At 40.1% G+C, this 27,837-nt stretch overlaps 1 protein-coding gene, 1 non-coding gene and 1 pseudogene across 2 annotated transcripts in view; 2 read left to right on the top strand and 1 right to left on the bottom strand.

Annotated features, from left to right (window-relative positions):
• Positions 1-27,837, bottom strand: part of TDRD12 (tudor domain containing 12) — a 71,561-nt gene that overhangs the window by 4,627 nt on the left and 39,097 nt on the right. Inside the window, exons 16-27 of the mRNA XM_015600288.2 lie at positions 26,099-26,255; positions 25,465-25,592; positions 23,897-24,088; positions 23,538-23,666; positions 22,118-22,235; positions 21,233-21,372; positions 20,878-21,098; positions 18,784-18,883; positions 8,502-8,689; positions 7,527-7,737; positions 7,006-7,098; positions 4,932-5,104 (exon numbers count right to left, since the gene is read on the bottom strand). Of these exons, the coding sequence (XP_015455774.1) occupies positions 4,932-5,104; positions 7,006-7,098; positions 7,527-7,737; positions 8,502-8,689; positions 18,784-18,883; positions 20,878-21,098; positions 21,233-21,372; positions 22,118-22,235; positions 23,538-23,666; positions 23,897-24,088; positions 25,465-25,592; positions 26,099-26,255 (1,850 nt within the window). The remainder of the gene's footprint in view (positions 1-4,931; positions 5,105-7,005; positions 7,099-7,526; positions 7,738-8,501; positions 8,690-18,783; positions 18,884-20,877; positions 21,099-21,232; positions 21,373-22,117; positions 22,236-23,537; positions 23,667-23,896; positions 24,089-25,464; positions 25,593-26,098; positions 26,256-27,837) is intronic.
• LOC112474973 lies at positions 9,272-9,390 on the top strand. Its single transcript, XR_003044558.1, has one exon. It is a non-coding gene; the product is annotated as a 5S ribosomal RNA (ribosomal RNA).
• LOC112474971 lies at positions 21,600-21,718 on the top strand (annotated as a pseudogene).

Genomic DNA, 27,837 nt, shown 5'->3' with positions numbered 1-27,837 from the left:
TTTAACTTTGAGAATAACATACACTGTCACCCACTTCAATGAGGATAAAAGCCCTAATCTCTCAGCTCCTCTTCCCAGAGATACCCCACTCCCCTTACCAATTTAGGTCCGCTTCTAGAACAGTCTTTGTATAAAAAAAAAAAAAAAAAGCAAATTATTGCCACCTGTATCTATCTAAAACACACGCACGTACATTTAAATACATGGAAATTTAAATTCACATTTCTGTCCCTTATTTTATCGTATTTAATAACCAGAGATTTTCTCTCTATCGATACACAGGAGGCTGCCTCATTCTTCTAAAATGGTGGTTTCCTTTGGCTTTTTTAGCAGGTAACTACATTCATGTGGTTCAATAAATAGAAAGGTCTACGCAGTAAAAATCTCCCTCTCGCCCCTGTTGCCCAGCCACCCAGTTGCCTTGCTCATGGTGACAATGTAATTCATTTTTTGTGCATGTTATTAGTCTCTCCTTTTAGAGAGAAGTCAAGCCTAAAGGAACAAACCTATGCAAATGCGTGTACATCTGTGCGCGCGCGCACACACACACACGCACACACGACCCTATCGGGCAGGGGTGTGCATATGTCTCCAGGGGACTTCTGATTGACACACCAGTCAAGCCTAAAGGAACAAACCTATGCAAATGCGTATACATCTGTGCGCGCGCACGCACACACACACCCACACACACACACACACACACACACACGCCCCTATCGGGCAGGGGTGTGCGTATGTCTCCAGCGGACTTCTGATTGACACACATGAAGCCTGCAGCACGGCACTCCTCCAATGACGGAGGGCAGTGTCCCATGTCCAACCACCCGAGCCGGGACCCTCCTCAGGCCCCGCCCCCCCTGCGGCGCAGCACCAGCCCTCCACCACTCGTCCTCTTCCTCCCCCGCGGCTCTGACCTCTCTCACTAGACTCATCTCCCGGGCTCTGTTCTTTCCCCCTCACACACTTACCAAGTGCTGACTCTCCTCAGGCACCAGGAAACCGGAGCCCTCTCCCAAATGCTCTCTTGAATTCTAGGCTTCTACTTTCAATAACCTTAAATTTACTATGTCCAAAACCAACTCAACCAGCTAGCTGCTCTCTGGAACGCATCCTGAAACTGTCAACCGTGCCAATAACCTCTTAGTCACCAGGGTTCAGAACTATGGAATCACACTCCCCTATGTTTGTCAATCACTAAGCACTATGGCTTGCAGGCCTTTCAGGTCCCCAGAATCTGTCCTCTTTCCCGATCTGCTGCAAGAATGGTCATTCTCCCTGCTTCTGTCCAGATCATCGCCACAGCTTCTTGATCCAGCTCCTGAAACAGAGTGTCTTCTTCCAGGCAGGGTCCCTCTGCAGGCTCTTGCAGATCTCTGCACTTCTCTCTACCTGTGTTTACGATCACAGGTGTGCAATACTCCTGCACAACCACAAAATCGAGTGTGCAAAGAGACCCAGCAGAGTGCCCTGCACAGAGCTGGGGGCTCAACAGTTGTTGTGTTCTACATAAGTGATCAATCCTCATTTTTATTAACTCTCCTAAGCTGTAATGACGTCTTCGTTTTTTAAAAATAAAGTTGAATGCTTTATTATTAAACTTTGTTTTCTTGTAACGCTGTTGCTTCGCTGTATAAAAATAGCACCAGCAAACTTGTACATTGCAAAATGAAGATAGTATTGTTCATCATCTGACACCGACTGTCACAACGAACAAAAACTTCACTCCACTGCCAGTTATCTCCAATGGAAAGATCATTAAGTATTTTGACTCAAATCCAGAGGCGGATGTAAGCAAGCTGCAATATCATATAAGGCTTAAGATAACAATGTTATCTTGAGTTACATAATTTTTTATAACCAGATTTTACCACGAATAATTTCAAGAATTCTGAATAACTTTAGCCTAGCCTAAAATTCTTGGGTGTTGTGAAAAAGATGCATATTGTGTTTATCTGCAGTCATTAGAAAGTTAAAGGGTATTTTGTTCCGGTAGCATTGTTGTAGTTTCTTTTTTCACTGGCATTGCTAAAAGTTGCTATTTTAAATCTTCTATCCACCACTAATTTAAGACAACTATGCTAGATTAAGTTGTTTCATACTACTTTATTTGGGGTCCATTTTCAATCCTTAATAGATTTTATGTATTTCTCGTATGTTTCTTCACTCATTACTTCATCTAGTTCTGAAGGGTTACTCAGTGTCATCTTGATCAGCCAACCATCTTCATAGCAAGATTTGTTGACAAGTCCTGGGTTTTCTGTAAAGGCTTCATTAATTTCAGTTACTTCTCCTGATAGAGAACAGAGTTCACTCGGACCTTGCACACTTTCCAAAGTACCAAACTCATCTTGTTTGTTTGATTTTGTCCCAACTTCAGGCAAATACAGTAAACATCTCCCAAAGCTTCCTGCGTAGAATGGCTGATTCCCACTGTTCCAATATCATTCTCTTTTGTTATCCATTCATGTTTCTCTGTGCATTTACATACTGACAGCAGAAAGGGGCAGGTGCACAGCATCCAGTGGCACCTGCCCTCAGGTCCCAGAGCCGCGGCGGGCAGGGCGGTGGGCAGGGCGGCGGGAGCAGAGGAGTAAGGCAGGCTACAGACCCCGGCCACACGCTCAGCACTGCTCACAGCACTGCTCACGGAAGTTGACATCTTCATTTTTAAAAGAGCAGTTTTTGTTTCCTGAAAGTCTGCAGAAACCAACACATAGCCTAATCCCACAGATACCCAATTTAATTAAGATAGAAAACTCTAAAAACTTCAGACTACAGTATTTTAATCTTTGCCATGTTTTTTTTTTTGAAATTCACCTACTTCCAGCAGTTATTTAGGAACCTTTCAAGGTCACCAATGTCCACATCCCTAAATCCACTTGTCAGTTTCCAGTCCTCACTCACTTCTTTGGTGTCGGCAGCTCTGGCACAACTCATGGCTCCCTGCTCTGTCTCCCCTGCCCGCCATCCTGGATGTCCTCTCCCCCAGGCTCCTCTCCGATGTCCCCACAGCTCCCATGCCTCTCAATACTTGAGGCCCAGGGCTCAGTCCTGGGACCTTACATCCACTCCTCTGGGGCTCCTGTCCAGCAGCCCAGCTTTTGACATCTAGGAATGGCTGACAAGGCTCCGCAAGATCACACGCTCACTACAAATCTGTTTGGAAACCAGCTACTCCTCACCAGCCCTACAAAACCACCCTCGTCCAAGCCACTGTCATCCTGTCCTGAACTCTTGGCATGGCCCTTATCCCCTACTACAGTCTATTCTCAACACAGTAGCTAAGAATCTTTTAAGTTATTCCTCTGCTCAAAACCCCCTTGTTTCCGCCTCCTCAGAGTAGGAGCCTAATCCCTGCAATGGCCACAGGGGCCAACAAGACCTGACCCCAGGACTGCTCCCACCTCTGCATCTGCGTTCTCCCCCGTTTTGCTGCTCTAGTCACGGTACCTTCCTCCCTGTTCCTGGAATTAAGGAATAACTAAGTCTTTCCGCTGCCCACAGGAGTCCTCGCCGATACCTACCGGGGCCATGCCTCACCCCTGTGTCTTTGCTCACGACTCACCTCTTGGCCCCAAAGCTGCCCTACCTTATTTTGTTAATCTGCTTCCCCTCGCATATTACCATCTGACCCACGCTGTATTTTTGTAACCTGTTTATCTACTCCATTAAAACGTGAGCTGGCCCTGATTTATCTTAAACATGCTACAACATGGGTGATGCTTAAAAATAGCTACAATGACAATTTTTATCTGTATTTTACTACAATTTGGAAAAAACAAATGAAAATGAGAAATTTTGTTATATATATTTTAACACAAAAAACACATGCAATTTAAGAAATTACCATTAATTTTGTTAGATGCAATAGCTCTGCTAGTCAAGTTTTTAAAATGCATTGATTTGTTCCACATCCTTCCCAACACTTGGCATTTTCTTTCATTTCTGATAGGTATGTGGTGGTATTATAACATTGTGGTTTTAATTTGACTAATGAGTTCAAGCACTTTTTTATATATTAGTGGCCAATTAATTAATTGGACACTATGAAGTGTCTATTCAAGTCCTTTGCCCAGTTTTCTACTAGGTGTCTGCAATTTCGTCCTAATTGGAAGGAATTCTTGATTCAAGTTCTCTGCTGGATACGCATGCTGTGTCACCCTTCCCCTGCTCAGTGTACGTTTTCAGAGTGGCTTTCACAGTCTCTCATACTGCTCGTGGAAGTGTGAATGGGTACAGCCAATCTGGAAAACTGCTAGGCAGTAGCTCTTAACTATGACTCAGCAATTCTAGTCCATCAGAAATACCTCTTGAAGCAGCCCAGAATTGGATGTTTTCTCCCACTGACAGGAGAATGAGCAGATAAATCGTGGTATATTCATACAATGGAATATAATGCAGCAATGAGAATTTATGATCCACGGCTACATGCACACTATGGGTGAATTTCACAAATAATGCTGATCGAAAAAAGCCAGATACAAGAGACACACTGCAGGATTCCATTCAGAGGACAAACCAGGGAGGAGCCATCCAGGCTTTTCCACGTTGGGAGGGAGGAGCCAGCTCGGAGCAGTGCCCTGTTTCTGATCTGGGGCTAGTTTCTGTGCTCAGAAAATCCACCAAACTACTCTTATGATATACGTACTTTTCTGTATGTGTGCTAACTGTCAATAAAAAGCTAACGGAAATTCATTCTGTAAGAAGAATCTGTCTCATGACACTCCAAAAACAAAAAAGAGGGTCAAGGTCTGGATAAAAAAAAAAAGATTCCCAAAAATCTTGGCAATTATTGACTCTGGATGATAGGAACATGGACACTCATTAACCTATTCTACTTTCAAAAAAAAAAAAAATGTAACATTTGTGAGTTATATTTCCACAAAACGGCTCTTCCTTTTCCAAAAGGGTGACAAAAATCCACTTACAGGTTTTGGCTTAGGCTCTCTTCAAAAGCTGGCATTTTAGCTCCTTCGTATAACTGTTTCAGTTGTTCTATATGTTCTGAATTATCAATGCCCATTCCCATCGACAAAATTTCAGCTCGAACATTGTAATCAATGACGGAAGTTTTCAGATTTGAGAGTTTTGTAATGTGTACCTTGAATCAAAGAAAAAATAAAACAATTTCAGGAACCGTACTTTGAATTGTAAATGAACTGCAAGCCCTCTCACACGGCCTCTTGTTAGCTCTGTGATGTCTGATGCACTTGGGCACGTGCCACAATGTGCAAGCGCCTCCTGCTGTGGCATCTGGATCATTTCATAACCAAGATTACATCAGAATCTTCCAGATCCAGTCCCACACTGCAGAAATATCAGGTCTGGGTTGGGGCCAAGACTGAATCCTGGAATAAAGCCCCCAGACAAGACCAATCCATAACGCTGTAACCACACACGAGTCCTAGAGTTTTCTGATTTTTACCTAAGTACTTTTTACCTCTTCGTTACAAGGAAGATCTTCAGGCGCCCAGAAAGACTCTCCACCAGAGTCCTACATCCTGTGCTCTGGACAGTTTCCTCCACTTGTCTTTTCTGCAACCAAAACATTCTCACCCATTTTGATTTACACTAAAATTAAGTAAGTCACGAAAATCTGCAACAGTCTGAATCCTGTTAACGGGAGATGCACACGCAGCCTGGGTGTCCTTTTCGTGGCAGGGGGAGGGTGGGCCAGGCTGGCACTGGCTGGGGCGCCATCCTAAGTGAGCCCTGGGAATATGCCCCCATCTGGAACTGGTGAAAGCGCCTTTCTCCACTCACACTGGAGACCAAGCTGGTCTGGGTGGGACAGCCGCAGGCCTCCACCGGGTCTATCTCCCCTCAAATGCACCATGGACACTGCTATACTTTGGAACTGGGAAAGCACATATGCCAGGTGGGCTTTTTTTTTTTTTTTTTAACTTTCTTTTTATTTATTTATTTATTTTGCTTCATTCTCTTAGCTATAGTTTTTCAAATTGCTGCTTAATAAAGTTTCCTTTTTTCCTCCAATAAAGAACTACAATATTTGCTATTACAGCATCAGCTAAGACCCCCAAATCTCTTCCTGCACTGGTAATCTCTGCTGTCTCTTCTAAAAATCATTTTCTACTCTTATTCTGAAAGGTTATACCCAACCCAAACTCCCTGTAAAGTTTTAAGGATTTTCCAATCTTACGAAAATAACTTCCAGCAATGTAGTTTTTATGAACTCAATTCCTTTAAATCTTATAAATGGTCATGATAATTAAGATTTAAGTCTAATAGAAAAAAACTTTCCATTGAAAAGTAGAGTTCTTGAGGCACAAGCAGAGAGGGGACGATGCCAGCACCAGAAGGGACACACTGAGGTCCCTCGTCTCAGCACTGTCCCCCTCAACCCCCAATAGCTCCACAGGGAGGAGTCTGTTCACAAATGGAATCCAAGTGTCCCATTTAGGTCCAAGCACACAGTAGGTGCTCACTCAATATCTGGTGAATGAATATGGTAGAAACCGTGAACATAATAAAACCTATCTTTGAAAGCCCAAGGACCAGAACTCTCAGCATCACCGATCACATGCCGGGGCTTTAAGCTCATTTACAAATAGACGAATGAACCCCTGTGCTGTCCGTTGCAGGGACAGTCACTGGCCCGGGGCTTCCTCACCTATGTGGACAGAAGACTGTGAAATCGGTACACAACCAACACTTGAAAATGTGGAATTGAACAGAATTGTAAACATTAGGGACTGTCACACATAGGAAGGACATTTTCGTGGCGCTTCCGTCTCAATCATGTGTGTAGATGTATGTGGTTACACATACACACACCTGTGAGCATTGGGTTACAATGTAAAAGATTCCCTTAAAAAAATAAACCCCCGCCAAATTCATGACCCAAATAACAAAAAACTCAGAGCCCCAAATGAGTCTCCACTTATGTGAGAAAACAGTTATTCAAGCAACAGGTTAGAATAATTTGGATTACTTTTAGGGGCCCCTCAAACACGTTTTATTTTAGGAAAACTGCATACTTACCATTGGATCAATCCAAACCGTATTTCCTAAAGTCAGTATCACTTTTGCATCATGCAGTTTTCCGATAATTTTATGATGAATGTACCTAGTAACCTAAAAAACACACTGAAGTAATTTATCAGCAGCTTTAAGAAAACACCTCATTCTGCATATGCTATATAAGTTTTGCAAAAAAGGTGCTTACGCTGTTTCTTCTTAACCTAACAGCCAATTTATTTTAATACAACACATATTTTACACCAATTCTAAGTTCGTGAGTGCTAATGATAATGATGGCAACCCACACCTGGCGAGCAAGGGTGCCTGGCACCACTGAGGGTTCAGAGCTAGGTCTGTGCAGAGCGGCCCTAAGTGCATCCCCGCACCAGAAGGGATCCACGTGGACTGTGCTCTCACTGTTTGGGAACATGAAGCACTTCACACAAACTGAATATTCAACCAAATAAACCTTAATTCTGTGTATACTCTAGGTTAAATTTATTCTAAAAGTCAACAAACTATAAAAAGCCAAAATAATTCACCTTTGGATTCCATTCGATTTCGTTGTCAGCGGGTTTCACTCTACAAACAATAAACTCCACAGCTTGCGGGGGCAGGTTGTGGAAATTTTCTGGGAGATGCAGGAGTTGGTCTTTTGTAACAAGTCCAGTCCTGCCCTCATCTATAAACTTTACAAGGACATTATCCGGGGCCCAAGTGTCTTCTTTCTGGCTCATCTCCAACACCTGAACCCTGGAGAATAGTGACATCAGTTTAACACAGATTCTAAAATGAAAATAATCTTCGCCTCGACTTACCCATTAAATACAAAACATATAAAAAGAAGCCTAACTGCACGATTTTACCCCATACTAGAAATAAAACAACTAGAGCTGTCGAGAGCAGTTAGCAAAGGTTTATTAAAGTATACCTAAGTATAAAAAACGTGTAGTACTTTTGAATAGAATATCTGACAACACAATAAAAATTAACATAGTAAATTAATATTTTCAAGTTTCTCAAACAAGTGGAGTCAGGTGTAGCATTCAAGAAAAGTGGATGCAAATAGGTAGGTAAGTCAGATTGCCAGGGTTGGACCACCATGCCATTTAGTGAGCTCACCTTAGACATATTACGCAGCCTCACCAAGGCTCAGTCTGCTTATCTGTAAAATGGGAATAATGCTCATTTTCTAAGATTTATAAAAATTAAGTAACTTAAAGATATATATATACACACACACGTATATGGCACAGAGTGACAGCTCCACAACTGTATAAAATGCGACACCATCATCCATGCTCTGTGCTCAGGAGCCCGGGGTCAGTACAAGTCCCAGGTATAGAACTGTGTCTGGGGTCTGGGGGTCACAACCCTGCCACCATCCTCCTGGGAGGCAGGAGGCCTAGCATGTGAACACTGGGTCCAATGGACAGAGGTGAAAATAGGGATTCAATATCATCTTAAGTCACCTTGTGCTTCATAACTTTTCAAGATGAAATAAACAGGCATTCTACCTGTGAAAAAGTGTTTTTTCTGCTAATCCATATAATCCAAAATTCTCCACCTTTTCAACAGTTGTTTTATTACTGGAATCCTCAAAATACTCCTTCATTTCAGCATTAAGAGTTGCATAAAGATCCACATGTTTATCAACTATACGACCAAAGTAATTTGTTGCATTTGAAATATAACAGGGTATTATCTGAAACATATAAACATATCCGGAAAATGAAATCGAGCTTAACCCAAGATGTATCTGACCTACAAGCGCAAAGCACATGAACAGGGATTTAAAAATAACCTAGGAAACTGGCCGAAAAACAAAACAAAAACCTTACCATACTCACAAATAATTACTCTCAATAGAAATTTAGTAAATCTAATGGAAGTTCTTTTGGGTAAATCTTATTGTTTTAAAGCTGCATTATTAGTTATAAGAGTTCCCTTGTTTACTTTTTAACTGCACTTTAAAAAAATCTTTCTTAAAATAGTATCCCTTTCTGACCTTTGTTCATATAACAATAGGCATTTTATTAAGAGCCTACTGTGTATGAGGCACCCCGGAAACAAGGATGAAGCTATGTCCTACAGGGACGCTCAGCAACCCACGAAGGGACAGACATGCCTCAGCTAGCGCGTGCTCAAGAAGACAACTCTTCGAGGCAACTGTATGCAGGGTTATTGGTGTGGGAGGGGGAATGTGGGTGTGCAGATGTATTAGCAAGAGTATGGAGAAGGCACTCCAGTCAGAGGGAGCAACATCTGTATTAGAGCAGGGAGCCCAGTCAACAGCCATGCTACTCTGAACGAGCCGGATCCCATCTGATCTCGGAAGCTAAGCAGGGTCGGGCCTGGTTAGTACTTGGATGGGAGACCACCTAGGAAGACCAGGTGCTGTAGGCACCAAAATAAATAAATAAATAAAAATAAAAATAAAATAGAGCAGGGAGCCCTGGCTGCCCAGAGCAGATGCCAGGAGCAAGAATTGGTTACTTAGTAGGATGGTGGTGACGCCAGTTCTGACTGGGAGGTAAAGCAGGCAAGGCAGGCAGGGGTGAGGTCACCCTTGTGATCGAAAAGGGTGTCAGATCTCACGGGGCTGACAGCATCTGGCCCTCTTCTATGGTCCCCTCCAACCTCATTACCTGCCCTTCTCCCACTCTCATTGCCCCTGAGCCTTGTCCTGCTCCACAAACACTTCACACTAACCCATCCCCCTGGGCCTGCGTAGCTGCTCATTCCTCTGCCTGAAATATTCTTCCTATGGCTGGATCCTTCTTATCTGGCCTTCAGTGTAGGGGACTCCTCCTAGGAAAGTCCCTCCCTGCCTATAATTTTCAAAGGGCCCCTTGTCCCCACCCCTGCACACTGACACCAGCATACCCTCCTCGTATTTCACAGCATTTCATCCTCTTCACAGCACCTGTCACCATTTTTCTTACTCACCTGTCCACTGTTGACCATTCCCACTGGAATGTCAGCAGAAAAAGGATAGGTAACATGTCTGTTATGGTTCCTGAGCCAGTCATTCTCCAGCACCACGGAGGAAACCCTCAAGAAACCCTGAATGCTTACTCAAGCCCACCTCTACCTCAGGCAGGAGTTCAATATTCTTTCCTACCTGGCAGATGATCCTCTCCCAGGGAGTCTTCTCCCCTGTGGTTTAGAGGTTCCACCAGTCTGCCATTCCAGACCTTAGCTCACTTGGTGATAGATGGCCGTCAGTGAACACAAGGTGGTATGGAGGATGAGAAAAATTCTCACTACGACGTTACGAGAAATACACAAGGCATAATATATACGCCAATGATAAAATTTTTAAGAAGATGCACAAAGAAAAATAACAGAGAAAATATATGATAATGGTGATTGTTTTAGGATTATAGGAATAAAGGGGAGAGATAGGGTTTGGAGGTCCTGGTTTGTCTGGCACTGTCTCAGTTACAGCACTGAGAGTACCACGTGCCAGGAAACCCCTCATTCCTGGGCACACTGGGAGGGTCCTTTCCTGCCACCTCACCCCCTACACACACCTGTGTTAATTCCACTCTCCCTAGTACCCATGCACATAACTAATTCAGTTTATTTATTACGGTTGCATGATGTAAGATAAGGATACAAAAATCAATTGCATTTCTAAAACACTTAGATTAAGTTTAAAGAAAAATAATTAACAATAGTATCCAAGAACATGAAATACTAGTAAGTATAAGACTTACTGAATATAGATCTACTGAAAACTATAACATATTGCTTAAAGAAACTAAAAATGACCTAGATAAACAGAGTGATATACCACATTAATAAATCAGAAAACTCAGTATTAAGATGTCAATTCTTCCCGTATTAATCTATAGGCTCAACCAATGCCAATCAAAATTCCAGCAGGCTTTGAATTTGCAAGCTGATTCTAAAATTTTATATGAATATAAAAAAGACTAGTCAAAAGAATACTGAAGAAGATGGGCAAAGTTGGAAGATTTATCTACCAGTGTTCAAGATTATACATAAAGCTATAATAATCAAGCCAGTGTGCTACTATAGAAGGATAGAGAAAAAGACCAAAGAACAGAATAAAGAATTCAGAATTCACATACATAGTTTTCTGATTTATGTCAAATGTGCCATAGGTCTTTATAATAAATGATACTGGAGCAACAAATTATCCCTAAGAAAAAACCCTAGCCCCTATCCACACCTCACACAAAAATTAATTCAAGATGGATCATAGATCTAAATTGAAAACTATAAAACTTCTAGAATAAAATCCTAGGGGAAATCTTTGCAACCTTAGAGTCGGCAAAGACTTATGGCATGAAAAGCACAAAACGTAAAATTAAAAAGTGATAAACGACTTCATTAAAATTTGAAACTTTTGATTTTCAACTGGGAGAAAATATTTGCAATGTATCTGACAAAGGATATCCAGAATATATAAAGAATTCTTAGAACGCAACAACAACAAAAAACCCTAAATTTAAAAAATGGGCATAAATTCTCAACAGAGAGTTCATAAAAGAAGAGATACAAATGTCTAACAAGCAGTGAAAAGATGTCCAAGATTCTCTATCACCAGGGAAATGTAAATAAGATACTAGTATAAATGCAACAGAGTGGCAAAAGTTAAACACTGAGAATACCACGTATTAATGAGAATGTACCAAGTGGAATTCTCATATGTAGTGCTGATGAGAATGTAAAATGGAGTGACTGCTTGAAAAAACTGGCACCTTTTTAATAAATATACACGTCTATGACCCAGCAATTTCACTCCTAAGTCTTACTCAAGAGAAATCAGAATATATTGTAAAAGACTTGTACCACAAATGTTCGTGGCAGCTAAAAACCACAAATAACCAAAATGCTCATCAATTTGTGAACAAATAAACTACAGTACATCCATATAATGGAATCCTACTCAGCAATAAAACAGAGCAACATAGATGAATCTCAATAGCATTACACTGGGTAATAGAGATCAGACTCAAGAGACTAAAAACTGTACGATTCCATTAATATGAAATTTTAATAAAGACAAAACTATACTAACAGAAGATCAGTGGTTAACAGGCGATGGGGAAATGGAGGGCTGACTGACTGCAAGGAGGAAGGAGACCTTTCTGGGGTAATGAAAATATTCATATCTTGACTATGGTATTGGTCACATGATTGATGATATATATTTATCAAAACTCAACGAACTATACACTTAAAATAGTGATTTTTATTATTTGTAAATTATACTTCAATATAACAGATTCTTTAAAATGAGGCTTGGTTAGAAGGGTTCTGAGAAGGTGGTAGTGGCAAAGTGTCATATTTTTTTATTCTCTCTGAATCCCCACATAAAGACAGATGAATGAGACAGCAAAACAAAAAACCAGGGACACAATTTGCAACAAAACTAATTGACAAAGTATCCTCATGGACCCCAAAATAAAAGCAAATGAGAAAGATAGGGGAAAACCTAGGTGACCTTGAGTTTGTCAATGAGTCTGGATGCAACACCAAAAGCACAATCCATGAAAGAAAAAATTAGAAATTTGGGCTTCACTGAAGTTAAGAATTTCTGCTCTAAAAAAGACACTAAAGAAGGAATAAAAAGACAAGCCACAGACTAGGAGAAACATTTTGCAAAAGACATCTGATAAAGGACTGGTATCCAAAATTTACAAAGATTTCAAATTAAAAAATAAGAGAACATTCAATCAGGATTTCCGGTCAAGATGGTGGAGCAGATGAACACTGTGCTTGCCTCCTCTCATGATCACATCAAAAACTACAGCTACAGAACAACTATCATCGAGAATCACCTGAAATCAAGCTAAACCAGAAGTCCTACAACTAAGGACATACAGAAGAAGCCACACTAAGACTGGTAGGAGAGGTGGAGACGCAAAACAGGCTAGTCTCACATCTTCCTGTAGCGAGTAAAAATTGGGAGGGATATCTATGCTGTGGAGGTCTCTCCAGAGGAACAAGTGGTCCCAGCCCCACACCAGGCTCCCTAACCCAAGATTCCTGTGCCAGGAAGAGAAGTCTCCATAACTCTGGCTGTGAAAAACAGTGCAATTTGTGGCTGAGTGAGATGGAGGGCAGCTGGAGTACCGGGCATTCCTCTTGAAGGGCCTGTGTGTGAACCTATTCGGTGACAGACTCACTCACTCTGAGCTCCAGCACTGGGGCAGCAGTTTGAAAGGTGCCAGAAACCTATGGGAGGAAGTGAATTGTCTGACTTCAGAGCAAAGGCCAGAAGGTAGGCTTTCTCCCAGAAAGAAGTGCTGACAGAAGCCATTATTCCTTTTCTGAGTCTTTTCCCGACCTAGCCTGCAGGCACAGGCGGACACTAAGTCTGAGTCTCCATCACCCTGGCTAACACCATTCGCCCAGCCCAAGTGATTTCCTGAGAACTGCCCCTCCCAATTTGAAGGCCCAGCCAAGCTCCTTCCAGTGGCTTTTCCATACAAATGGCCTGTCTTGAGGTTCATGCTGCAGATCTCTTGCATCTGGCCTCGGTGTACCCTGTACCTCTTGTTGAGTAGTCTCAAGCCTGGCACTAATGGCAGCCAGCCTCGGTTCCCGGCTTGGCCTCTCTTGGCCTCTGGTGACGGCCATCTGCAAATTGTTTGGTGGCTCATAAGTGGCCTAGGGCAGGGCACAGGCTGTGGCTGAATTTGGCCTGTAGCAAGGCCCTTCCTAGAAGGTCTAGGGTCCAGCATGCCTGGTGGCCAGTTTCAACGGAGCAGGAGCACCACCTGGGGCCACAGCTGAGGACCACACACCCAAAGGGCAGAATGGGAAGGCACCAGAGCCCTCATAAAGTGAATCTTGCTACATAGGGCCAGCCCCTACAGCTGCTCTACTATAGTTATGGCAGCCCTCACAACCAATCAACCCAAGGGTCAATCTCTCATAAATGATGTGCAAACATCAACCAAAGCTCAACTACAACAGGAGGGCATACACGACCCAAACAAAAGACACACCTGGAGCACCCTACTTAGGTGACCAGAGAGACCATGCCACTGGGCCCCACAAGACACCTACTATGTAAAGCCACTCTACTAAGACTGGGAGAGATAGCAGGCGTACCTAATACATAGAAACAAACACGGACTCAGCCAAAATGGAAAGACAAAGAAACTTGTCCCAAATGAAAGAAGAGAACAAAGCTCCAGAAAAAGAACTAAACAAAATGGAGATAGTAAGCAATCTACCAGATGCAGAGTTCAAAACACTGGTTACAAGGATGTTCAATTAACTTAGGGGAAGAGTAGACTAACTTTAACAAAGATATAGAAAACATAAAAATGGAGATAGAAAACATCAAAAAGAAGCAGTCAGAAATAAAGAATACAATAACTGGAATAAAGAATATCTTGGAGAAAATCAACAGATTAGATGAAGCAGAGGATTGAAGCAGTGATTTAGAGGATGGGGCAGCAGAGGACATTCAATCAGAACAGCAACAAGAAAAAAGAATCCAAAACATGAGGACAGTTTAAGAAGCCTCTGGGACAATATCAAAGATAACATTTGCATCATAGGGGTACCAGAAGAAGACAGAAAGAAATTAAAACCTATTTGAAGAAATAATCACAGAAATCTTCCCTAACCTGGCAAAGGAAACACACATATAAGTCCAGAAAGTGCGGATGGTCCGAAACAAGATGAACCCATAGAGGCCCACACCAAGACATATCATAATCAAAATGCCAAAGGTTAAAGACAAAGAATCTTAAAAGCAGCAAGAGAAAAGTAATTAGTTACCTATAAGGGAGCTCCCATATGACTGTTAACTGGCTTTTCAATAGAAACTCTGCAGGCCAGAGGGATGGGCAGGATATAATGAGCAATGAACAGTAATGATCTACAACCAGATTACTCTAACCAGTAAGGCTATCATTTAGAATTGAAGGATAGATAAAAAACTTCCCAGGCAAGAAAAAGCTAAAAGAGTTCATCACCGCCAAGCCAGTATTAAAAGAAATTGACATAAGAGGGACTTCTTTAAGAAGGGGAGAAAAAGATCAAAAATATGAATAATAAATGGCCATAACTATATACCTATCAACAATTACTTTAAATGCAAATGGATTAAATGCTCCAATCAAAAAATAGGATGGCTGAATAAGAAAACAAGACTCTTACATATGCTGCCTACAAGAGACTCACTTCAGATTAAAAGACACACACAGACTGAAAGTAAAGGGACAGAAAAAGATATTTCATAAAAATGGAACAAACAAAAAAAGCTGGGGTAGCAATACTTGCCCCAACAAAATGGACTTTAAAACAAAGGCTATAACAAGAGACAAAGAAGAACCAGTAATTTCACTTCCAGCTATTTATCCAAAGAAACCCAAAACACTACTCCGGAGGGGCATGTGAATCCGTATGTTCACTGCAGCATTATTTACAATAGCCAAAATATTGAGGCAACCTGGGTGTCCATCAGTGGATGAATGGATAAAGAAGAGGTGATACATATATACAATGGAATATTACTGAGCCATAAGAAGAATGAAATCTTGCCATCTGCAACAACAGGGTTGCACCTAGAGGGTACTGTGCCAAGTGGAATGTAAGTCAGACAGAGAAAGACAAATGCTCTATGATTTCATTTACATGTGGAATCTGAAGAATAAACACAAACAGAAACAAACTCAGATATAGAGAACGTTTTGATGGTTGCAGATAGGAGGGAGGTTGTGCGGGGGGATACGAGTGAAAGAGAGAAGGGATTAAGAGGTATAAATTGGTAGTTATAAAATAATCATGGGGATGTAAAATATAGCATAGGGAATACAGTCGATGATGTTGTAATAACTATGTATGGTGTCAGATGGGTACTAACCAGGGTGATTATTTCTGAAATTATATAAATGTCTAATCACTGTGATATATACCTGAAACCAATACAATATTGTACACCAACTAAAAATTAAAAATAAAAAATTATTTTAAAAAATATTTAAACATTAAAAAAAAAATACAACCAGATTTTAAAAATGGGTAAAAACCTGAACTTATACCTCACCAAAAATATATACAGGTTCCAAATAAGAATATGAAAAGATACTCATCATCATATGTCATCAGGGAAATGCAAATCAAAACAGGATACCAATCCACACCTATTAGAAGGGCTAAAAGCCAAAATGCTGACAATATCAATTGCTGGTGAGAATGTAGAGCAGCAGAAACTCATTCATTGCTCGTGGGAATGCAAAATGTTACCCTCTTTCCAAAAATAGTGTGGCAGTTTCTCACAAAGCAGTCTTAACTATACAATCCAGCAATCGCACTCTTCCGTATTTACCCAAATGAGTCGAAAACTTATGTCTACACAAAAAACTACACATTATATTCACAGTAGCTTTATTTATAATTGCCAAAGCTTGAAAGCAACCTTCAATATGTGAATGGATAAACAAAACAAACTCTAGTACATTCAATGATAAAAAGAAATGATCTACTGAGCCACAAAAAGACACTGAGGAATCTTAAGTGTATACTGCTAAATAAAAAGAAGTTAGTTCAAAAAGCCTACGTACACTGTATGATTCCAACTATATGGAACACTGGACTTTTAAGGCAGTCAAGCTATCACATTCTATGTGATAGCGTAATAGTGGATATGTGTCTATGCATTTGGCAAAACCCATAGAATGTACACTACAAGAAGTGAACCTTCATGTAAACTGTGGACTTTAGTTAATAATAATGTATTAATATTGGCTCATCAATCGCCAAACATATACCACACTAATGCAAGATGCTAATAATAGAGGAAATGGTGGGGGCGGGGAGGGTGGAGGCGTATAAGGGAACTCTCTATCTTCTGTTCAATTTTTCTAAAAACCTAAAACTGTAAATAAAATAAAACCTATTAATTCGAACAACGATAGAAAAACAGAGGAGCAAAAACCACCCACATCACGAGACCTGCATGGTATCACTGTCTGTGCAGGAAGCAGCAGAGGGAGGCAGGACCTAAGAGCAGAACTCCCCATGAGGCAATAGGCATTCGCTGAGAACATGGTGGGCCAGTGTGACAAGGGCAGCTGACAGCAGGAAGGCTTCCATCTACTCCAGTGGTGGGCGAAGGCTGCTGTGCCTGTGAAATTTCAACGCTGTTTATCCAGGGACATCAGAGATGAAGAAAGAGAAGGGCAAGATAAGGGGAGAAGAGACAGGAAATCTCAGAAATCTCAGAAACTGTGTCTCCATTTTTTTTTAACAGGACACGAAAACAACAGAAATGGGAACTCTGTGAAATTGGCAAAGTTACCCTGACCCACACTTCCTTCTAAAATGTAAAGAAAATGAATTTTATCTAAATATGGTCAAGAGCAAAGTACCAGGATCAAATCCCGTATTAAATTATAATAATAAAAAAGAGAATAAGGAGAATATCGGTCCCAACAGGCAACAAAAGCCACTACAAAGATGTATCCACCAAAAGGACCAAAACTGTAATCTTCAATTTAAAAACAAGCTGTTTTAGTTTGTTAATTAAGAAAATGATATATTATATAAAACAACAGCTAGAAAAACTTACAAATGAGGTGACAGAGCTCAGGAAAGGATTAGAAATGAAAGCAAAAAAATCATTTCAGTAATGAAATGGAGGTGGCCCTCCAAAAAGGCATGTCCATGTGTTACTCCCAGGACCTGTGACTATGACCTTATTTAGAAAAAAGGTCTTTGCAGATGTAATTAAGTATCTCCAGATAAATCACCTGGGTGGGCCTTATATCCAGGGAGAAGTGTCCCTTGTAAGACAGAGAAGAGGAGAAGGTGATGTGAAGACAGGGGCAGACACTGGAGTGATGTGGCCACAAACTAAGACGTGCCAACAAACACCTGGAGCCAACCCCAGGGGAAGGAAGGGACTGTCCTCTAGAGTCGATGGACCACAGCCCCGCAGACACCCTGATTTTGAACTTCTGGTTTCCAGAACTGTGAGAGAATAAATCTGTGTTGTTTTAAGTCACCCGGTCTATAGTACTTGTTACAGCAGTCCCAGGAAACCAGTACAGCACGGCCACGCAAGAAGTTGCACAAGCAAGAACAAATACAACAGATCTACCTTCAGGGAAAGGGAAGGTGAAAAGCAGAACAATCGAACTCAAAAAGGAAGGAAGAAAGTAATAAAAAGAAGTCAAAAAAGAAAGTAACAAACTCAACTCAGCAATTCTATCTGCTTCTCAGAATTCTCCTCAAAGAAATAATCATGGATGTTCTGAAAGGGTTCATGTAATTGCTGCATCATTTTTAATAGTCCCCCCACCCAAAAAAAACAACTTTCTGAAAATATAACAAAGAATCCCCAAATCATTGAAGGGGTTCATCCACTTCCCCAATTTGATCTTTGTTTTCTAAATAAACTGGAGGCCTCACAAGGATCAGTGCCTGATGTTGGATTATCGGTGGTACATTATTACTGACCGCCAGAAGTCATAATTACATCCTACAACAACAATTCTGCTGCTTAAAAAATAAGTTCACTAAAATGACCATTTATCATTTGACAAAAGATCTTTTTCTTTTCTTCTTATTTATGCCTATAGCATCTGGTCTTTCTAGGTGGTCTCCCACCCAGGTACTAACCAGACTCGACCCTGCTTAGCTTCACAAGATCAGACATCAGGCTTGTTCAGGGTGGCATGGCTGTAGATCGTGGATAGTGGCTCTACTGGGGTGCAAACCCTGGACCTTCTGTGTGTAAAGCAGACGTGCTAACCACTACACTATGGAACCACGTCCCAAAAGATCTTTAACAGAACTTACTTTAATGTATCCAAACACTGGTAGAGCTTGGTTGGATAATTTCCTTGGCATGTCTATTTCTGGATTAATATGGTGTCTATCAGGACAGATTCTTTTGTCTCTGAAAAAAAGTAACTGGATTTTAAAACCAGAAAAAAATCTGAAATTGAAATCACAGAACTTCTCTGTGAATCACTTTATAAAGTTACCATATTAAATATTTCAGATGACATTAACAATGCGTAAATAAGTGGAAAAGGATCCTAAAATTTAATTAACGCTGAATAAACTTAAGGAGTTATTTCATTATCTCTAGACATTCTCAAATGCAATACAAAATGTACTTCCAGAATAAAGACTCTGAATCAGAACAATATTACCGTAACCCACGACAAAGGCCAATTAACCTCGAAACCAGAAGCCATTCCTTAACCCAAACTGAGAAACAGTTCGAGCTTCGGGTACAAAAGTCGACATTCTATTTAAAGGCATAATGGAAACTGCTAATAATAATCTGTTTAATGTAACATAACTTTAACAAGTAAACATCAACAGTTATCTTAAAATTAAATTCAATCCAACAGATACATAGCAGACAGCTACTGCCCAGTCTCAGCCATCCAAATGCCAGGTACTAGCACTGTGTCTGCATCTGGAACAGGGTCCCCAGGACTGTTAAGATATATGTGTCCTCCAAACTGATTTACAGAATCAATGCAGTTGCTACCAAAATCCCAGCTGAGTTGCTGAAGAAATTTACAAGCCTGTTCTAAAATGCATAGGGAGATGTAATCGATTTTAAATAGCCGAAACAACCTTAAAGGAAAGCAAAGTTGGAGGACTTACACACCAGATTCCAAGACTCGCTATAATATGCGCTATGGTACTTAAGAAAAGTACAGAACTGGTAAGGACAGAGAAATAGACCAACGTAACAGAAAGAGTCTACAAATGGACCACATACACTATCATCTGGTTTATATTAAAGGAAGTGAGAACAAAATGTTTTAAATAAATGATGCTGAAGCAAGTGTTATCATTTGGAAGAAAGTAAACTGTGCCCTGTATCTCACAGTACACACGAAAACTAATTCAATATGCATTATATGCCTAAATGTGAAAGCTGAAACTATAAAGCTTCTAGAAGAATATACAGAAGATATCTTCGTGACCTACAGACAAGTATTTCTTGCATAAGGACACAAAAAGCGGTAGCCATAAAATATTTCATCAAAATTTAAAATGTCTGTTCATCAAAAGATTATTAAAAGAGTGAAAAGGCAAGCCACGAGACTGGAAGATGTTCTCAATGCCTTTATGTGACAAAGCACCTATATCTAGAATTAATAAATTAATCCTACAAACCAATAAAAAAAAAAGATAAATGCCCTATTTAAAAAATGGGCAAAAGATCTGAACAAGCACTTCACAGAAAGAAGATGGTCAAATGCCCTAGAAACATACAAAGAGACATTCAACATCATTAATCACAATGGATTACTGCCACATCCCAGAATACAAAGTGTTGGTAAGGATATGGAGCAACTCAAACGCTCTCATACACTACTGATTAAAGCACAAAATGGCCAACCACTTTGGAAAAGTTAAACATGTGCTTATCTCGTGACCCAGAAATTCCACTCCAAAGTATATACCCAAGAGAAACAGGTTTATATTTCCACAAAAAGACAGGCACAATAATGTTCAGAGCAGCTTCATATATAATAGCTAAAAGTGGAAACAACCAACAGGTCCCATCAACAGAAGAATGGATACATACACTGTGATATATTCACACAGTGGAATACCAAGCCACTAATAAACAAACAAATAAAGAAAATACTGATGCACACAACAATGTAGATGAACGTCACAGACACTAGGTTGAATATGAAGTTCAAAAACAAGCAAAATTAATAGGTATCAGGGATGTGGTTACTTCTGGAGGAAGGGCAAACTGGAAAGGAGTATGAGGGGATTTCTAGGGTGCTCCCTAAGAGTTGGGTGGTGGTCCACATGGATGCACACATCTGTAACAATTCATCAAGCTGTAAACTGCTCACCCATGCCCTTTACTGTATATCTCGATTATAAAAAAAAAGGTGACTGGCTTACTTGCAAAACCCAAAAGCCTTAAGATAGGGACAAAGAGGCCTTCTGGCTTTTTGGTCTTCCCTGGCTTCCAGAACCCCTGCAGTGAACTCATACAGCTCGGAGGGAATCTTGGCATCTGCTCTCTCCAAGTAGCGCAGGATCCCAACCGCATGGCATGCGTTTCTCTCCGTCAGCAGCAAGACAGATTTGGTTTTTTTATCTCCCTGTTCCGCAGGAGAACCCTTAAAATTGGGGGTGAATAAAGGAAGTGGATCATCCGTTATCAGTCTCAATGAAAAAACTTTGTGGACCCCGAATTTGTCATTACACAGAAAATGCCAGCGGAATAGTAAAAGATAATAAAAATGAATCAAACCTGTTCCTTTAAACTCTGAAAATGATCAGACATGCAATATAAGCGTCCACCAAAAATTTTGGGCGAGGAAGGAAAGCTGAAGTGAATCACACACGTGGCATCAGTGATGGCCAAGAGTGGTATGCAGTCATCAGTTAAAGCTGGGGAAAAGGATTCCGACAATTTCAAATGAAGCTGGAGCTTTACTGCACTTACTCTTCCAAGTAATTCAAGCAACCACACCTCGATACACTCCTTTATTTCATTTTACTTTCTAGATGCAAAGAGACTTCTTTCCCATTTTTTCCCCAAAACTATTGACAGCCCAGTGACTAAATTCCAGAGAAAAGCAGTCTCCCTATTAGCTTAAAAAAAAACGCCTCTTTTAGGCTATGGCCATGACACCTTGAACGTGCCCCGATCTCGTCTGATCTCGGAACTAAGCAGGGTCGGACCTGGTTAGTACTTGGATGGGAGACCATCTAGGAATACCAGGTGCAGTAGGCGATAAAAAAACAAACAAACAAAAAAATCTCTCTTATTACAAATCTAGACTGCCCATATTTTACACTTATTGTTTATATTTAGACTTCTACGTTTCTAATATTAAATTTAACAATCGTGTATGGCATCTTTCATCATTACCACAGTGATCCCCACGCTGGAACTTCAGGGAGACTGTCTAGACAAGGGGTTGCTGCCTACTGATCTGAGAACCCTGGGGGGCACCTAGATCCACCTCAACATCAAAGTCTTAGTGGAGGTTAATTTTCATTTTGAAATTAAGATTACTAATAAATCTGGGAAATGATGATAAATCTGGAGATGAGATATATAAATGAATTAAAGACATGATTTCTATTAACTCAGTCTTCTCCAAATATAAGTAGCAATTAAAACACTTACCTAATACAATGTGAGAGCCAGAACTTAACTTCTTCTTCCACTGTTCTAAAACACTTTTTAAATTAAAAACCATCTCTTTATGCATTTTCAAGCAAAATACTGAACTGCTTTCTACTACCTAAAGATGAAACCAAGAGGCCAGTTTAGAGTCAAGAACATAACTTGTTCTGTCAATAATCATCAATAGAAACCATTTAAAATTACCTGTGAGGTTTATTATCTCACTGATCAAATAATTCTAAGAACGAGATGATTATTAATTTAAATAAATATATTTCCAAAGTTCTATAGTTTATATCTAAAAACTTGCTCAAGAGAAACAAACATTATTTTGCTAAAACTATTTTCCTGCCTTTTCATATACATGCACATATGTGTTTATACACTTGCATGTATATATATGTGTGTGTGTGTGTGTGTGTGTGTGTGTGTACACATACATATACAGACACCTGTACATACAGTTGACTCTTGAGCAACGCAGGGATTAGGGGTGCTAATCTCCCTCTCCATGCAGTCGAAAATTCTCCTATAACTTTTGACTCTCCAAAAACTTAACTCCTTGTAGTCTACTGGTGACTGGAAGACTTAGCAATAAACATACAGTCAACTAACACATTTTGTATATACGTATTATATCACAGGATACAGAATACAGAATACAGTTCTTACAATAAAGTAAGCTAGAGAAAAGAAAATGTTATTAAGAAAGTCATAAGGAAAATACACTTAGAGTACTAACTGTATTTATTGGAAAAAATTCACGTATAAGTGGACTTACACAGTTCAACCCCATGTTGTTCAAAGGTCAACTGTAAATGTACACATATACATCAAGTTTATGGTGCTGTCAATGAGGGCTCTTTCACCACACCTGCTAGTTCATTACTGCTGGAATATGAATGTGCTACTGATTCTTATATTTGATTTTGTATTTGGCCTCATTTCTACATTTTAGCATTAATTTATACACAATTAGATTAAGTAAATCTCCAGTCAATTTATTTGGCTTTTCTGGCTACATGATGATATTCAGTGTTATCGTCTCTATTTTCTTAAATAGAGGGTGCTGAACATGGCGGCATTTCTGCACGAAGCGGAATAACAAAATACACAGCAATAACAAAATACATAGCTCTGCAATAACAAAATACATAGCACTGCTCCCCCCGGGGGACATTCGAGTCGAGTCAATGAAAGGCTTGTCCCATCTACTTGGCCCCTGCCCTCAACGTCGGGCCTACTGCTTTCCTTTTTTACTGATACCGGTACTTTGCAGTAGAGCCCATTCCGACTGACGATGAACTTGTAAATTTCATTTCCGTTAGATTTTTTTAACTACCAGTAATTATCTGACGACTCAAGATTCAATCATAGTTTAAACAAACAGTACAAAGGTTTTATGTGTGGAAGGGCTCACCTTCCATACTATTTCGGTTTCGGCTACAGAAGAGGTGAAGATCAAGGTCTTTTGTGCCTGACTTGGAATGAAATCAAGAGTTTGGAGTAAAGTAGAGGTTTTTTCACTTTCTAGGCAAAGGTGTACCACCTGATAATGAAATACAGAAACAATGTGATTTTAAAAACATTCAAGGTGCTCCAGAGGTCAGTTATGATTTTAGTAAAAAATAACGTATAGGAAACCAATATAAATTTAAATACATATTACAAGTTTGTGTATGAAATTAAAACTATAATCCTTTAACATTAAGCCATGAAACAAAGGTTACTTGCTTGTGTTCATCAGTTCCCCCCACGCACACACGCATGACTCATTACCTGTTGGACACTGCCATAGAGAGCGGCCTCCTCCATGGCTGTGATCACGATGTAGGGGTCACTCATGAACTCTCTGATTAAATGATCTATCTGTCTGTTCCAACGGACGCCAACTGCAACAACCTGATGTGGCGCAGATTCCCTTTCTTCAACTTCGATATTTTTTTTAAAGTTATCTAATATGGCAAACATCTAAAAAATTAGTATAATTAACTTCATTTTCATCTCAAAAGAGAATAATAATTAGTTTGATAGAACGTAAAAGGTAAAGGATTATATATTGTTTGCTTTCAGAGTGGGGAAGGCCTTTATAAACATAAAAGGAAAGGAAAAAGCTACAAAGGAAAAAAGGTTAAGAATAAGCAAAATTAAAACATAAACATCTGGGTAAATATGAGTAACATCTAACGAAGGATTAATATCCTTATACAAAAATTTCTATAAACTGATTAGAAAATGATGATCCCACCCACAGAAAATAAACAAAGGAATAAACAAGCAGCTCACAGAAGAATGGGTACAAATGGCCAGCATGAATTCATGCTCCACTTAATAAGTAATCAAGGAAATACAGATTAAACTAATCAGATGCCATGGTGAATAATTAAACTGGAAAAGCAAGCTGAACTGAGGCCTCCTACTGCCAGGGGGAGCAGGGTGTGTGGTGTGGCGACACACTGCCTATGGGAGTGTAAATTAGTCCACTCTTTCAGAAAGGCAACTGTGCAATGCAGTACTCCAGATGTTAGTTTGCAAATAAGAACTGAGATTTTAGAGGCGTTCAGAAACCCTGCTCAGGCCCATACAGTCAGTAAGTAAAAAAGGTTAGACTTGAACCTGGGGCCATCACCGGTGGCTCCCAAATGAATGCTCTTGGTCATCCTGTTACACTGCTTCCAACAAATGCCTTATAAGAATTCACAGTCTTTGATCCCCTTTCCAGGAACTTATTCTAAGGGAAACGTGCAAAAAAGATGTATGTGCTTTAGACACACACGCAAATGATGCTAAATATCTAAAAATGAGACGACTATAAAATAAATGATATTATGTCCACAGGGTTCAATACTGTAAAGCTGGTAGTAATCATGTAGAATAGTAATGATACAATGCTGTTTACTAAAAAATTCGAGTTACAAATTAGTACATAAAGTAAGGTCCTGATATTGTTAAATATATGTCAAGAGACACAGGAATTATAAAAAAGAAGGAAACACTAGAAACAAATAGAAACAGCGATTACCTCTGAGTGAAAGATTATGAATGTTGGGGTTTTTCAAAAAGTACTCTTCTCTATTTCTGAAATTTTCTAAAATAGAAATTATTGCTTTCTTAATCGGAAAAATAGTAATTAAATATTTTAGAAAACCTCCCTAGGAAAGAAGTTTTGTTCTTCAAAGAGAACTTTAACGCTGGGAAGAAATTTTCAGAAAAACATTCTCTTCTTAATCACAGAAGCTAAAGGGAAAACTTTTTAGATTATCGGCTTCTTGACTCCTACAAGCAGTGAAGACTTTATTATATACATTTCTGAGGAGGAATAACATCCAAATAAATGCCATACTTACTTGTTCATTAGCTTCGAAGAATAATACTTCCACCTCATCCAAAATGAGGTGACAGAGCCTAAGAAATAACAAGCTTTGATACTTGAGAAGTCTCAGGAGGCTATGTGGTGTTGTAACAATTACATCACCTACATTTTAAAAGAAAAAAAAAAATCCATTAACATTTTAGATTTCCTATGTTTTTCTAACATTTCCTTTGCTAAGATTCCACATACTTTCTAGAAATGCCTTCTAGTAAAACAAAAAGCTGTTTTCCTTACTCAGGTGGGTGAGGCAAGAGGTTTGCCTGCCTGGGCTAACAACCCCTGTCATTATCTGATTAAACACTTGGGCTCCCACCAGGTTTTGCACTCCTAAAAGACAGGGAGGGTTTTAGTCAACATCTAACAAAACAGTAGGTGTTCAGTAGATAGCTGATAAATGAATGAAATCATGTAGTTTTCTCATTTCTCGCAAATGTAAGCCAAGATCAAACCTTCATCACCTATACCCATCCGTAACTGACAAGGACAGGTGGACGAGTGACCACCAGAGGCGCCTACACAGCCCGTGCCATCTGCAGCTCCCAGGCCTGTCTGGGCAGCGTTCCACTGTGTTCTGCAGGGAAAACCAAACAGCTCGGAAGGATGCTTACACCCCCTCGGAAGCTTCATGTTTTTGGCTTCATCTTTGTGGAGTCCAATTGTTAATAACACAGGATGAAGAGGCCTGGAGGACGTGCTATAGTTTCCCAATAATTCAAAAATAAATTGGGCCTTTTTCCACCCAGGACACACGATGACTGCAAGAGGCTGCAAAGACAAATAAATTCACATAATTTTGTACAAAAGTTAGGAATCGAACATAGCATAGGTGAAGCTTGCAGAACATCTTCTGTACAGAGTAAGCACAAGGAGGGCTTTACATAAATCTTTATCGTCACCATTACATAGGTCAGAAAAGCTAAAATATAATTTCATTAACATGGATTTAGACGCATTGTCTCGGATCTTCCTAGGGCTTAAACTAAGTGCTTCAAAAATATGAATTCATTTAGTCTTAAAAACACTCTTACAGGATAGGACCTATTACTACCTCATTGCACAGATGAGGCATCTGAGGCACAGAGAGGTGAAGTCAATTCCCCAAGGCTGCACAGCTCACACAGGGTAGCAACAGGATTTGAAGCCAGGCAGTCTGGCTCTAGATCTCCTGCTCCTAAGCCCAAGGATGAACTAACTGCTTCCTGAACAGGGGCTTTAAAAAGGTAACATCTCTTCCTTAGGAGACTACGTTTCCAATAGCGCCACCTGAACCCTGCCCTCCCCTTGCCACAGACATGTCCTGAAGATGCACTGCCTGCCAAACAGCCTCCTAAACACCTCCATCAGTAACTGGAAACAAGAATGAGTCTCCTCTTTCCTTTATGCAGATCCAGGTGAGCGCTAGCTTCTAGGCGTCAGGCCTAAAAGCAGGCTGACCACGGAGATGGAGAGAAAGTAGAGTGGACACAAGAGGCAAGACCTGGACATCCTTTTCTGACCCAGCCAGGGTTCTGTCTTAACACAGGCTGCATCTCATCAACAGGGGTCGGCTGCTAACGAATTGAGGGATATAAATGTATCCATTTAGTTTTATTAAATCAATAAATAACTTAGCCAATGCAGATTTCCAAAGGAAAACCATTAACCTACACAGTATAATTAGGAAAACAAACTAGTATCTTTTTTAAAATGCAGTTCTAAGTGTCTCTTTGTGCTGCTATTTTTCATCTTATAATGAGTGGCAGAACCATCTGTAGTGTGTCCTTTGGGACAGGATCTGAGACAGAGGCCTTATATACATTAGTTCACCTAACGGTCAAAACCCAGCAAAGCAGATGTCACTACCCCATCATCATTTGGTCTTCACACCCCATTTCTCTCCTTCCCGTCATCTTTCTCAGCTATTTTCAGACTCTTACACATGGGAAAACTAAAGTAGGATGATAAAACAGTGTGAGGTGCTGTGAAAATATGTGAAAGAATATGGGACAAGATGACAAAAAACCTAAATTCTAATCCCACTACCTCGTCACACTTGTCAGCTCTTACAAATTTAAACCAGTAACTTTTCATGAGTTTAATTTTCTCATCTATAAAATGGTGAAAAGAATAAACGGCTCAACCATCTCACAGGGTCACTATGACGATTAGATAAATCAGTGATATACTGTTATAAACTATATATTCATTTCTAAAACCCAGGACTCTCTTGACTCAGCAGATGGCCCACAACTGGGGGTCAAGGTGAGAATCAGTGTAAAAGAACTGATGACTGTGCTAAAAGTTTCTCATAGGATGGTTTCTGTCCTGCCAGTCTGGAAACTAGGTGAGTAATGTAACCTAACCTTTA

Source organism: Pteropus alecto, unplaced genomic scaffold (genome assembly GCF_000325575.1).
Source record: "Pteropus alecto unplaced genomic scaffold, ASM32557v1 scaffold7, whole genome shotgun sequence".
Taxonomy (NCBI): Eukaryota; Metazoa; Chordata; class Mammalia; order Chiroptera; family Pteropodidae; genus Pteropus; species Pteropus alecto.
The sequence above is the reverse complement of the archived record's forward strand: the minus strand, read 5'-3'. Positions and strand labels throughout refer to the sequence as shown.